We start from the raw sequence: 14,961 nt of genomic DNA on the forward strand, positions 1-14,961 counted from the left end.
ATTATGTCAGAAAAGCAGTGTCCATTACTATCCCTCATGAATATTCATAATATTAAGCTAAGGAAGGTATGTTAACCCTTTCAGGGAGCTGTGATGCTTTTGCTATGTGTAAGGATTTGCTCCAGATTGGTGGTGTTCACAGACTATAGACTGTAAGCTCACTGTGCCTCAGGGAATGTATCTGCCAACTCTGTCATATTATACTCTCCCAAGCTCTCTGCATGGATACAGTATTCTGCATCCAGTAAGCACTCATTCAATACCACTGACTGGTTGATGGCATTTTATAACCACTGCTGGAATGATTTATACTAGGGATTTCCTAGCCTCCTTCCACTTGAGGTTGATGGGTCACAGCAGGAGTGTTTCGACCCCAAATCACCTAGATTGTAATAATAATGATGGAATTTGTTAAGTGCTTAGTACATGTTTTAAGCACTGGGGAAGATACAAGATCATCAGGATGGACACAGTCCATGTCCCACATGGGATTCCCAGACTAAATTCCCATTTTACAGATAAGGTAACCGAGGCCCAGAGAAGTGAAGTGACTTGCCCAAGGTCACACAGCAGAAAAATGGCAGGGTTGGAATTAGAACCCAGGTCCTTCTGATTCCCAGGCCTGTGCTATATTCACTAGGCCATTGTGTTAACTGCCTTGGGTTAGAGTAGTACTATATACACAGCCAGCAATCCCCATTAGAACTATCTTGGATTAAAAGAGTAAACTTCACCTAAATTATCCCAATATCTCTATTTATTTCCCAGGATATTCCCGTAATGTCCAGGTAGTTTGCTGCCAACATCCCCTGCTTTAATCAGTCTTGACCCCAAGAGGTGTGGGAAGTTTTTGGGGAATTGCTGCTGGTCCAGCACCTAGGAGATGTAAGAAAGAAAAAGAATGAAAAAGTGGTGTGTGTTAAGCATTTACTTTGTGTCAGGCACTGTTCTAAGGCGCTGGGAGGGATACAAGCAAATCAGGTTGGACACAATCCCTGTCCCACAAGAGGCTCACGATCTTAATCCCCATTTTACAGATAAGGTAATTGAGGCTCTGAAAAGTGAAATGACTTACCCAAGGTCACCCAGGTCCTTCTGGTTCCCAAGGCCCATGTACTATCCACTAGGCTACTCTGCTTCTCTAACAGCTGGTTGGGAAAGAAAGCCAACTGCCTAAACTTCCTCTCCATTACCTTGATCTCTCCCAAGGTGATGGATTCATAACAGTCTTATTTATAGAGAAAGAGAACAGAGCATGGTTGCCATGCATACACAAAGGAATAAAACCAGATTCTTAAGTCTGCTTTAGCATGGGGTAGGGATACAGCTGCACTAGTTAGGCAACAGAAACTCTAAACCAAAATCCTCTGTCACTGGCCCGTAAATCCTTTATGTAGTCACTAAAATGCAACGGAACTAGAAGGGAGGGTGTAGGAGAGGTGAGATGACAAGCAGAGTGATAGAAAACTCTGCAGGAAGTGCCCAGGCCTCTGAGTTGTGCTTCTGGACTAAAGCAGAGGGAGGGAGTGATTAAATAAATCATAGATGCCTGATATTAGGCTTCGTGGAAGGGTGGGAAGTTTATAATATTAAATGAGAGCCCAAGAGACCCCTGATAATCAGCTACGTACCAACTATATTTCATCAGTTTGGATGTCCAATTGAGTTTCTTCTTCAAGTTGTTTTTCTGGCTAGCGCACAAGTCAGAGGAATAAAGTGTAATAATCAAAGTGCGGGTAACCCAATAACCTAAATCTAAAACTGAATGCCTCTATATGATATGAAAGCATAGTTGCTACCCACAGAAAATGCCTTTCCAGATAAGCTTACAAATCTGTCGACATCTGTTCTACTCCGGTGGAGTCCTGAAGGGGAAAGTTCTAAATATTAAGATAAAATGAAAGTCAGTCGGCTGTAGGTTTCTTTGAATCGCAGTGATGTTCCATGCCCAGAATAACTAGGAAACAAATTGCTCTGGGATTTGTGTGGGCAGGGATCCTATCTACCGATCGTTATAGCGTACTCTACACATTGTAAACCCTCAGTAAATACGATCGATAGATCGATCCAATTCCTTCTCACCACCTACAAGGACATACTGAAATAATGTAACATAACCACCGATGACTTGGAAGCAACAGCTACAACGTAGTTAGTTGAAAGCCACATAGCATTCAGAAACGGGGACATTCAACATGTGCAAAAATGTTGTATTGGCTGAGACTAAATATTGGGATGACAGTCAATCATTGGTATTTATTAAGTGCTCACTGTGTGCAAAGTAATAATAATAATGATGATGGTATTTCTTAAGTGCCAAGCACTGTTCTCAGCACTGGGTAGATGCAGGAAATCAGGTTGTCCCACATGGAGCTCACGGTTTTAATCCCCATTTTACAGATGAGGTAACTGAGGTACGGAGAGGTTAAGTGGCTTACCCAAGGTCGCACGGCAGACAGGTGGCAGAGTCGGGATTAGAACACAGGTCCTCTGACTCTCAAGCCCATCTCTTTCCGCTAAGCCACTGCTCTAAGCATTTGGGGAGAGTGCATTACAAGAGAGTTGGGAGCCATGTTATGTATGGCTTTGAAAGAGTAAGACTCTGAGATTCAGGAGACCCTGGGTTCCAGTTCTGGCTGTGCAATTCAGGTTGTGCCTGTTGGGGCTAGGCTGTCAGTGCTAAAGCATTCTGACCAAAGAAGCATGTAGGGTACTCCACAAGGTGGACAAACCCTCAAGTCACTTAAGCTTCCCTGGGCCTCTGTTTCCTCATGTGTAAAATGAAAAAATACTCAAACACTTGTTTTCCTTCCCTCTTAGACTTTGACCCTCAAATGAGACAAGGACTACGTCTGATCTAATTATCTTTTATCTACCCCTACACTTATGTCCATGGTAGGCATGAGAATAAATATTATCATTATTATTATTATGAGAAGCAGCATGGCCTAGTGGATAGAGCACAAGCCTGGGAGGGAGAAAGACCTGGTTTCTAATCCCAACTCCACCAATTGTCTGCTGTATGATCTTGGGCAAGCCGCTTAACTTCTCTGTGCCTCACTTGCTTCTTCTGTAAAATGGAGATTAAGAGCGTGAGCCCCATGTGGGCCAGGGACTGTGTCCAACCTGATTAGTTTGTTTCTATCCCAGCACTTAGTACAGTGCCTGGCACATAGTAAGCACTTACAAATACTATTTTAAAAAATTATAGAAGTTCGCCCGTTAGTAGAGTTAGACACTTACTATGTCTGGGGTAGATACAAGATAATGATGTTGGCTAAACTCCCTTTCCCATATGAGGATCAAAGTCTAAGAGAGAGGGAAAACAGGTATTGAACCCCCATTTTACAGATAGGGAAGCCAAGGCACCCAGCAGTTAAGTGGCTTGTCCCAGGTTACACAGCAGTCAGGTGGCAGAGCTGAGCTTAGAACCCAGATCCTCTGACTCACAAGCCCATGTTCTCTAAAAAGTCAAGTTGTTTTATTACATTTTTAGGAAATAAATAAGGATCAATTGGCTCACCTTGCCAGGTATACTGTAAGCACTCCTAGCTTACAATCTCAAAATTCAGATCAGTGGAAGTGGAATGAAATGGTAGCAGTGCATGTCGTACAGTTCAAAGAGTGTCCTGATTATTTACACTCTGTCTTTTGGTAGCTTCTACAGTTCTGTCAGGCCACAGTCTGTCCCCTCCTTAATATATGCATTTGCCAATTAAAGAATATGCCTATAACAAATAATTCCATTTTCTGCATCACTGACTTAAAGCACTTGAAATGAATGTCAGTGTTTCAGAATATATCGAATTTAGGGTTCCAAGTTACAGTAGAAAATTGTATCCTATTGATGTGTGTGTACAAAGTTAGCTTGAATTGGCAGCACTTGAGAATCCTTTGCAGTAAAAGCAAAAGAACCTCTTACACTGAGATAACGTAGAAGCAGTGTGGCTTAGTGGACAGCGCACAGGCCCGTGAGTCAGAAGGACCTGGGTTCTAATCCCAGCTCCCCCAATTACCTGATTTGTCACCTTGGACGAGTCACTTCAGTTCCCTGGGCCTCAGTTCCCTCTTTTGTAAAATGAGGATTGAGACTGAGAGTTCCATGTGGGACAAGAACTGTGTCGAGTCTGATTAGCTTGTATCTTGCCTTGTCTTATGCCGTCGAGTCATTTCCGACCCATAGCGACACCACGGACACATCCCTCCCAGAATATCCTGCTTTCCATCCGCAGTCGTTTTGGTAGTGAATTCATAGAGTTCTCTTAGTAAAAATCCAGACGTGGTTTACCTACTATTCATTTTTGTTGGAATGACAAAGGCTTTTACTTTGCACTATGAAATAAAATTGAACAATTTAATAGACTATTAAGAAAGCCATATTAGTGAATTGATGTGCACTAAAGGAAGTGAGTCAAACTTTATAATTGTTATGTACATCTGTAATGTGCAAATCAGCAGCATTTGAAGGGCATTGATAATTACAAGTGTAATTGTGATGAGGGAAATATAGATATTTATGACTATATGGAGAAAATGAATTATGCATGTTTAGGTAAAAATAGATTTTAGGAGAGAGAATTAAGTAGCTTCATTTCTGAGGTCTGTTCTCAGACCTGTCATCGACTCCATAAGTCCATAAAGTGCAATACCATGGCATCATGACCCAGCACGCAGTTGCTGTGGTTACTGCAGCGTTCCCTGCCTATGTTAGCCAGATATTTTTCACAAGCACTGCCGTGCCCACCCACGCCAAGAAATGCCCCAAGTGGTTCTTCGGTCATAATCCTCCACATAGCCCCAGCAGGCAGAACGGGGCCTAGAACCCAGGTGTCCTAATTTCCAGCTCTACACTCTTTCCACTGGGCCAACGGTAGAGTTGAATAACATCGTAACTTAGCCGTACTTCAGCAAGGCAGGAGTGTAATTGTAAAATGTGTCTGAAATGTCTACCTTCATATAATAAAGCTAAGTCCGGTCCACCCTGGAGATGCAATTAGATCTTGAAATGCCTACTTTTGTGTGATATTTATTAAATGCTTACTACATACCAAACACCATACTAAGAGCCGGGGTAGATACAAGCTAGTCAGGTTGGACACAGTCCATGTCCCATATGGAGCTCAAATAATTAATCCTCATTTTATAGATGAGGTAACTGAGGCACAGAGATGTGAAGTGACTTGCCCAAGGTCACACAACAGACAAGTGGCAGAGTGGGGATTTGAACCCAGGTCCTTCGGACTCCCAGGCCAATGTTCTATTAGGCCGTGCTGCTTCTCTAAGGCAACTAACTATTGAAACTAAACTATCTAATATAGAGTATTAATTATTTTACAAATTTCTTGAGTCTCGGGTTACTATTAGTGTTGAGACTTTTTCTCTTACCCAACTGTTTTTATAATTAAGCTCATCATACTTACTGAATGAACCTAAAGATTCTATTTTTGAGTTATTGTCTTAATTTTAAATGTTCTTTTTCTATTTCAGCCCTTTGGTGTGAATCAACCTGGCCCTTACATCATGTACACAACTGTAGATGCCAATGGATATCTAAAAAATGGTTCAGGTAAGACAAAAAGAAAAATGTGACACGAAGTCCCCTGATATTTCATATTAAGTCCTTTTGGCTTGGCAGAGCTGGGCATTCTGGAAGAACCACCTCCCCTCCTTGTTTTTCACAGTCCAAAGCTTAGTCATTCCTGCTGTGGGTTAGTTGTGCATATTCATTCAATTCAATAGTATTTATTGAGCACTTACTATGTGCAGAGCACTGTACTAAGCGCTTGGGATGAACAAGTCGGCAACAGATAGAGACAGTCCCTGCCGTTTGACGGGCTTACAGTCTAATCGGGGGAGACGGACAGACGAGAACAATGGCACTAAACAGCGTCAAGGGAAAGAACATCTCGTAAAAACCGATGGCAACTAAATAGAATCAAGGCGATGTACAATTCATTAACAAAATAAATAGGGTAACAAAAATATATACAGTTGAGCGGACGAGTACGGTGCTGTGGGGATGGGAAGGGAGAGGTGGAGGAGCAGAGGGAAAAGGGGAAAATGAGGCTTTAGCTGCGGAGACGTAAAGGGGGGATGGCAGAGGGAGTAGAGGGGGAAGAGGAGCTCAGTCTGGGAACGCCTCTTGGAGGAGGTGATTTTTAAGTAAGGTTTTGAAGAGGGAAAGAGAATCAGTTTGGCAGAGGTGAGGAGGGAGGGCGTTCCAGGACCGCGGGAGGACGTGACCCAGGGGTCGACGGCGGGATAGGCGAGACCGAGGGACGGTGAGGAGGTGGGCGGCGGAGGAGCGGAGCGTGCGGGGTAGGCGGTAGAAAGAGAGAAGGGAGGAGAGGTAGGAAGGGGCAAGGTGATGGAGAGCCTTGAAGCCTGGAGTGAGGAGTTTTTGTTTGGAGCGGAGGTCGATAGGCAACCACTGGAGTTGTTTAAGAAGGGGAGTGACATGCCCAGATCGTTTCTGCAGGAAGATGAGCCGGGCAGCGGAGTGAAGAATAGACCGGAGTGGGGCGAGAGAGGAGGAAGGGAGGTCAGAGAGAAGGCCGACACAGTAGTCTAGCCGGGATATAACGAGAGCCCATAACAGTAAGGTAGCCGTTTGGGTGGAGAGGAAAGGGCGGATCTTGGCGATATTGTAAAGGTGAAACCGGCAGGTCTCGGTAACGGATAGGATGTGTGGGGTGAACGAGAGGGACGAGTCAAGGATGACACCGAGATTGCGGGACTGCGGGACGGGAAGGATGGTCGTGCCATCCACGGTGATGGAGAAGTCTGGGAGCGGACCGGGTTTGGGAGGGAAGATGAGGAGCTCAGTCTTGCTCATGTTGAGTTTTAGGTGGCGGGCCGACATCCAGGTGGAGACGTCCCGGAGGCAGGAGGAGATGCGAGCCTGAAGGGAGGGGGAGAGGACAGGGGCGGAGATGTAGATCTGCATGTCATCTGCGTAGAGATGGTAGTCAAAGCCGTGAGAGCGAATGAGTTCACCGAGGGAGTGAGTGTAAATGGAGAACAGAAGAGGGCCAAGAACTGACCCTTGAGGAACTCCAACAGTTAAAGGATGGGAGGGGGAGGAGGCTCCAGCGTAGGAGACCGAGAATGATCGGCCAGAGAGGTAAGAGGAGAACCGGGAGAGGACAGAGTCCGTGAAGCCAAGGTGAGATAAGGTATGGAGGAGGAGGGGATGGTCGACAGTGTCAAAGGCAGCAGAGAGGTCAAGGAGGATCAGAATGGAGTAGGAGCCATTGGATCTGGCAAGAAGGAGGTCATGGGGTGACCTTAGAGAGAGCAGTCTCGGTAGAGTGGAGGGGACGGAAGTCAGATCGGAGGGGGTCTAGGAGAGAATGGGAGTTAAGGAATTCTAGGCATCGATTGTAGACGACTCGTTCTAGGATTTTGGAAAGGAAGGGTAGTAGGGAGATAGGACGATAACTGGAGGGGGAAGTGGGGTCAAGAGCGGGTTTTTTTTAGGATGGGGGAGACGTGGGCATGTTTGAAGGCAGAGGGGAAGGAGCCCTTGGAGATCGAGTGGTTAAAAATAGAAGTTAAGGAAGGGAGGAGGGCAGGGGCGATGGTTTTAAGAAGGTGAGAGGGAATGGGGTCCGAGGCGCAGGTGGAGGGGGTGGCACTTGCGAGGAGGGAGGAGATCTCCTCTGAGGATACTGCAGGGAAGGATGGGAAAGTAGGGGAGGGGGTTGGTGGGGGGGAGGGGAGAGGCGGAGGGGTGACTTTGGGGAGCTCAGACCTGATCGTGTTGATTTTCGTGAGGAAATAGGTGGCCAGATCATTGGGGGTGAGAGATGGGGGAGGGGGAGGAACAGGGGGCCTAAGGAGAGAGTTAAAGGTCCGGAACAATCGGCGGGGGTGACGGGCATGGGTGTCGATGAGGGAGGAGAAGAAGCTTTGCCTGGCGGAGGAGAGGGCAGAGTTAAGGCAGGAAAGGATAAATTTGAAGTGTGTGAGGTCGGCTTGGTGCTTGGACTTTCGCCAGCAGCGCTCGGCAGCTCGAGCATAGGAGCGTAGGAGGCGGACGGTGGAGGTGATCCAGGGCTGTGGGTTAGTGGAGCGAGAGCGGCGGAGGGAAAGGGGGGCGAGAGGGTCAAGATGAGTAGAGAGGGTGGAGTTGAGAGCGGAGACCCGCTCGTCGAGAGTGGGAAGAGAGGACAGGGCGGCAAGGTGAGGAGAGATGCTATTGGAAAGACGGATGGGATCGAGAGAGCGGAGGTCTCTGTGGGGCAGTAGCGAAGATTTGCAGGGGGAGGGAGTGTGAGAGATGAGGCATATCTGTTGTGATTTCTCTGAGGAATATCTGACACTTTTTTAGATTTGTAAGCAGAACATTGGCATGGTAGGACTGACGACGTAGATCGTAAAAAACATTACGGTAATTTCCTCATCCTCCTTAAAAATTTCTTATATTAATCACGCTTGCTAATATTTATCACATTGTATTCCATTTTCAGATCTCCAAGAGCTTTACAGTTCAAAAGAGTTCAGAAACATTTTGTCATCAATCTACACAACACCCTAAAATGAGAGTTAAAGCTCTTGTTACCCCCTGTTTTATAAATAGAAAAACTGGGGTTTTATATCTGGTCCAGGATCACACAAAGCCCAAGCCAGACTGAATTACATGATAACATATAACAACATAAAACTTATGCTATTCTGTCACTACATTGTTTGAACCCATTAAAGATCACCTTAGATGGAGGGAAGCAGTAAATCAGACTAAAAGAAGTAGAACTCAACCTGGGATATTTAGGTTGTTTTTGAAGCCCAGTCATTAACCATTAACCTAACTACCTATTCAAAAGAGTGATTTGATTTGGATTAAAAATGATAGACGGGCTGAATATGGAAGGAAAGAAAGGAAAAGATGCCATGGAGTTTATCACCAGCCAGAGGGAAAATACCTGAACACTGTAGCAAATACTAAGATGGCCCAAATCTCAGGATACAGTAGGGATGACCCTGGTAATGGACATGGTTAGGATTTTTTGAGTGATATAAATAATTGTAAATCGATTGAGCTGTGGGTCCACTTTTCTGATAATGCCAGAAGACCAGGGCCCCAGAAATGCAAACTCTAGCCCTCAAGGACAATGACTACAGGTCATTCTTTAGTTACTAAAGGTTATTTTCTGATGAGTGGGAGGGAAATAGGGGGAAAAAATTACCTGCTGGGTCACCATCATTTTATGATATTCTGATATAAAACAAATATACTGCAACATAACCTTTTCTTGGATTTAATTGCACACATTTGGGACAGTCACTTCACCCAGGCAAGGCTCTCATTCACACTGCTGCCTCTGAATAGTAATACAGTCAGCACTAACTTGCACTAATAAATCTAATATTTCAAACATTCCCATGCTAGAGTTCATGCATAAATGCATATTCTAGCTGGACCAGCTAAATTCATTTCATTACAGTGAGCTTTAGGGAACATCATTAAACCCCACCCCAGATTTGGAGTAAAGTGTTTAATGGCCTGAATTGCTGGGGATGAGAAACAATGCAGAAACTGCCAAACCTGATTTTTTTAATCAAGGCTCAAAACAGGCATGCAGCCAGAACAGTTTAAGGGTCAGAGAGGGAAAAAGCCCTTAAATTGGACAAGACTTCACACCTGCTTCTAGCTTTCAGGAAGAGACGTTAGCTTTCAAAATTCAGCTTTGAATTATCACTTCATGTGAATTTTAAGCTTTGGGTAGGGATTCTTAAGTGGAGATTTTAGTGGAGGCCAGTTCTACGTACATAAAATAATTATAATAATTATGGTTTTTGTTAAATGCTGACTATGTGCCAAGCACTGGAGTGGATACAAGCAAATTGGGTTGGTCACAGTCCCAGTTCCTCGTGGGGCTCACAGTCTCGATCCCCATTTTACAGATGAGGTAACTGAGAGGGGAATTGTGGCTTGCGTGACAAACCTCTATTACGTATGCTGTTATACGAGAAGAGTCCTGACTCATTATTTCTCCAACTGTCTACCAATAGTCTCATTTTGGTATGAATAGATTGTCAATTGATCAAAGGCCTTTTCAGCCCTACTCACATACATAGATTGGATTTCTCTTCCAATAGAGCCATCTTCGAATCTGAAGGACATCTCTCTGTAATCTTTCACTGACCAAAAAACCAATCCAGTAGTAGCATTTGATAATATTTAATACCTAATGATATTTTGAGGTTCATCGATCACCTCGCAAACCTCTCCTTTGAAAAGGAATAGCCAAAGGAGAAGTTGTCTTTCCTCAATAAAAGCCAATCAGAAGCCAACCCAAGCTACAAAAAAAAAAGTCTGTAGCTTTTCTATCCTCCTGCTTGGTTGAATGAGTTGGATAATAGAATTAGAGCTTCAGATAGCAGTCCCAAAGTTTCAAAATTATCCATCTGTCTAGTAAGTTGAAATCCCATCCATTCAGCTGCAAATGGGTTGAATCTAAAACGTTCAGGATGAATCTTCCATTAAAAAAAAATGGAAAGGAAGAAAGTGGAAACTGAAGATCCAATGAAAACAAACATTCTCGAAATTTTATTTGCACAATAGCTTCCATGATAGTATTTACATTTCATAGAGATACTAGCTCATTGAAGAACTGTTTCATAGCAACTGGAGGAAAACAGTACATTTGGCTTGTTTCTGCCTGGGTAGTCTTTGCTAACAGATGTTTTGCATCCCACAGGTTGTTGTAAATAATTCAACAACCCTGTCTATTGTGCAACATATTTGGTTTAAAAAAAAAGATGTGCGAGTGGAATCCCATTCATTCCTCTCTATTAATGCTGTGGAGATTTTCTTATGCCTTACTTTCATTTAAGGTTTCACTGTTTTTGACTACATTTTAATTAAGCAAATTTTCCCACAAACTTCAGGCATAATAGGATTTATGACTCGTACAGCAGAAATAGAAAATTTCCATTGTGTTTGCTTAAAACCCAATGCAAAAATGAAATTGCTGGGATGACTCTGTCCTGCTAATACATCGTAAGCCTAGTTTGTATTCTGCTGTGTTGAAGGATTGGTGTTGTGAAGTGATCTTTAATATCAAATTCTAAAATTGGGCCCATTGGGTTCACAAATTGACTCTGCAGATTTTAGAAGAACGGTTGCTGGTAATTCCCAAGTCTGGCTGTTTTTCCTTTTGTATTAGTAATGCTCACTGACTCAGTGTGAGCATAACCTGGCCTGGAGGTATCTGTATATGCTGATAATGACTGGAGTTGGCAGCTGTCACTGTGAAAAATAGCTTTTGTTTATTTGCATTTGCCTTTTAAGACAAATTGGGTCTACAATCAAAATCCCTATTTTTTTGTTCCCCAAAAGAGCATCTTGGACATAACCACTGTCAATGTGGAAACTTCCCACAATATTTAGTACTAAACCTGCAAATCAGAGGCTATAAAATAATCCATTTTGGGGTTTCGTTTCTAGTTTTTGTAACACATGGTACCAGATCCTGTGCGTTAAATGAAAGCAGTGATTCATAGCCACCTTTAAAGCTGATTTTTGAATCTCATGTGGAACCAAACCAAAAAAATCAACAGAAACTAGATTAAAATTCAGGATTTTGGTTGTGTCTTTAACACCAATCTCCCTCAGAGCATATCTAGGTACAGGCTTTGTTTTTCATATTATAACATTCCAAAAACAAAATTAAGTCTTCTTACTGATAAATTCTGAAAAGTTTAAAGGAATTATATCTTAAGCGACTGTTCTTTTCAGCTATATATTGTAAAATCTAGATTTTTTAACAAAACTGGAACAGTGAATTATACATTTGGGGCTCTGTTCTCCCCATAGACCATTTGTCCCCGGTTCCCTAAAAAAGTTAGCTTCTGGGAAAATTCATTCATCCTTTAACACTGCTAGTAGTCTTAGTAATAGTACATATTAAACACCCAAGCGCTTAATACAGTGCTCTGCACACAGTAAGTGCTCGGTAAATAAAATTGATTGATCTACTAATCAACCAGTAATATTTATTAAGTACTGTACTAAGTACTTCGGAGAGTGTAGTATAATTAAAAAACATGATCCCTACTCTCAAACTGCTTACAGTCTAGAGAGGTGGCGGGGAAAGACCCAAAAATAATTCACAGGTAGGGGGAAGCAATGGAGTATAAAGCTAGCCCATAAGCCCGTTGTGGGCAGCAATTGTTTCTCTTTATTGCTGTATTGTACTTTGCAAGTGCTTAGTACAATGCTCTGCACACAGTAAGTGTTCAATAAATACGATTAAATGAATGAGTATACAGATACGTACGTAAGTGCATCAGGGTTGGGGGAAAGGAAGTTCTGAATTGGCAGGAGAAGAGTGGGAATTGATCAGTCACTTAATCTTCTAACTCCTTGTGGGCAGATATGATTCCTTCCACAAGTAGCTTACAGGCTAGAGGGGAAGACAGGCTGTGAAATGAACTTCGGATGGATAGGTACATAAAAGAGAAGCAGCATGGCATAGTGGATAGAACCCTGGCCATGGGTTCTAGTCCTGACTGCGTCACATTCATTCGTTCATTCATTCAGTCATATTCATTGAGCGCTTACTATGTGCGAAGCACTATACTAACTGCTTGGGAGAGGACAGTGTAACAAGAAAAAGGCACATTCCTGCCCACAACGAGCTGTCTGCTGTTACCTTGAGCAAGTCACTTCACTTCTCTGTGCCTCTGTAAAACGCGGATCAAGACTGTGAACCCCATATGGGAGTGTGTCCACCCCGATTTGCTTGTATCCACTCCAGCGCTTAGTACGGGGATCAATACATAGTAGGTGCTTAACAAATACCACAGTTGTTATTATAGTTGTTGCAGGAGTGGAGTGAAAATCAAAGTGCTTAAGTGTGTTACAGACCCAAGTACTTAGGTGACACAGAAGGAAGGGCAAATAGGGGAAGTGAGAGCTGAGGGAAAGCCTGTTGTAGGAGATGTGATTTGAGTAGGACTTTGAAGGTATGGTGGTCTGCTGGATGTGAATAGAGTGGGAGTTGCAGAGGGTAGACATGTGCCGGGGTGAGCAACGAGAAAGACAAGATCGAGGTACAGTGAGTAGATTGGCATTACAGGAACTAAGTGCGCAGTTGGGTTGCAATGGGAGATTAGTGAGGTACAGAAGGAGAGGGCGAGCTGATTAAGCACTTTAAAGCTGTTGGCAAGAAGTTTCTGTTTGATGCAGAGATGGATGGACAACTATTGGAGGACACTGAGGAGAAGAGAAATATAGACTTAGCATTTTTTTTTTTTAAGAAAAATGATCTGGGCAACAGAGCGAAGTATGGCTTGGCGAGTGAAGAGACAGAAGGCAGGGGGGATCTGGGAGGAGGGTGATGCAGTAGTCAAGGAGGGACATGATAGCTTGAATCAGTGAGGTAGCAGGTCGGACCGGAAGGGCGGGGTGGACTCTGGAGGTGTCATGAAAGTAGAATTGACAGGATTTAGTAACAGACTGAATATGCGAGGTGATTGAAAGAGAGGAGTCAAAGATAATGCCAAGGTTTCGGGCTTGGGAGATGGCAAGGATAGTGATGTTGTCTACAGTTATGGGAAAGTCTGGAGGAGGAACGGGGTTTGAGTGGGAAGAAGAGGATTCTGTTTTGGACTTGTTAAGTTTGAAGTGCGGCAGGATGTCCAAGTAGAGATGTTGTGAAGGCAGGAAGAAATATGAGACTGAAGAGGAGAGAGATCAGAGCTGGAGATGTAGATTTAGGAATCATCTGTGTAAAAGTGGTTGTTAAAGCCAGTGGAGCATAAGAGTTCTCCAGGGGAGTGGGTGTAGGTGAAGAATAGAAGGGGACCCAGAACTGAGCCTTGAGGGACTCCCACAGTTAGAGGATGGGAGACACAGGAGGAGTCCGATAAAAACACTGAGAAGAGATATGAGAGATTAGTCAGGGAAAGCCTCCTGGAAATTGATTTCCAGAGGAACTGATTTCAAAAGGAAATGGATTTCAAAAGGTGGAGAGAGCAGTGCTCTGGCAGATATGAAAGGGGAGGGAGTTGTGGCCAAAGAGAGAATGCGAGCAAGAAGTCAGCAGCAAGAAAGTAAAGAACAGAGCACACAGTAGGTAGGTTGACTTGCAAAGAGCACAACAGGTAAGCTGGGGTGTCATGGGAGAGGAGGAAGGATAAGCAGGGGAAGGGAGAACTGACTGAGGACTGGAAAAACTAATGGTCAGGTGATTTTGCATGATGCAGAGTAGAGTGGAGAACCGCTGGAGGTTTTTTGAGCAGCTGGGAGATGTGTAAAAAATTACCAGGGAATACAACGCCCTGAGAAGCAGCGTGGCCGAGCGGATTGAACATGGGCATGGGAGTCAGTGGAACGCAATTCTAATCCCAGTTTTGCAGTTTACCAGCTGGTTGACCTTGTCACTACATTTTTGTGCCTCAATTTCCTCATCTGTAATGGGAATTCAATAATCTTTCATCCTCCTATTTAGACTCTAAGCCCCATGTGGGACAGGAACTGTGTCTGACCTAATTATTTACCCCAGTGCTTAATATACAGCTTGTAAGCATTGATCAACTATAACAAGTATTGCTGTTATTGTTACACTATTGAGAATTGAACAGAAACTCAAGACTGATTCCCTGATGACAAAACACCTAGAACATTATTGCAACTATGAGCAGATGCATTTTTGCAAATATTCCCTCATGACTTACAATAATTCAGGTGATTTCCTATGGGGTGTATTTAAGGAATGCGGAGAGTTGGTTTCACTAAATTTGAACATTAAAAACTACCATAGGATTTTTTTATTCATCTTTCTGAGGTGCTTTATATTCTAGTAACTTCAGCCAAGGTGCCGAGAGTGCTGAATAACCCCTGATCTTGCTGGGTTAGACCCTGTTTGGTTCTGTAGTAAACTGATAAGTCTTTGAGTTGGAGAAAAGCCTCATTTTTCACCAGGAACATCTCCTACTCCTCTTGTCCAGCAC

General features: G+C 43.6%; 1 protein-coding gene across 1 annotated transcript in view; it reads left to right on the top strand.

The window, feature by feature from the left end:
• ITFG1 (integrin alpha FG-GAP repeat containing 1) overlaps window positions 1-14,961 on the top strand; it is a 235,946-nt gene that overhangs the window by 168,129 nt on the left and 52,856 nt on the right. The window contains exon 14 of the mRNA XM_029075684.2: window positions 5,488-5,566. Within this exon, the coding sequence (XP_028931517.1) occupies window positions 5,488-5,566 (79 nt within the window). The remainder of the gene's footprint in view (window positions 1-5,487; window positions 5,567-14,961) is intronic.

This window comes from Ornithorhynchus anatinus, chromosome 11 (genome assembly GCF_004115215.2).
Source record: "Ornithorhynchus anatinus isolate Pmale09 chromosome 11, mOrnAna1.pri.v4, whole genome shotgun sequence".
Classification (NCBI taxonomy): Eukaryota; Metazoa; Chordata; class Mammalia; order Monotremata; family Ornithorhynchidae; genus Ornithorhynchus; species Ornithorhynchus anatinus.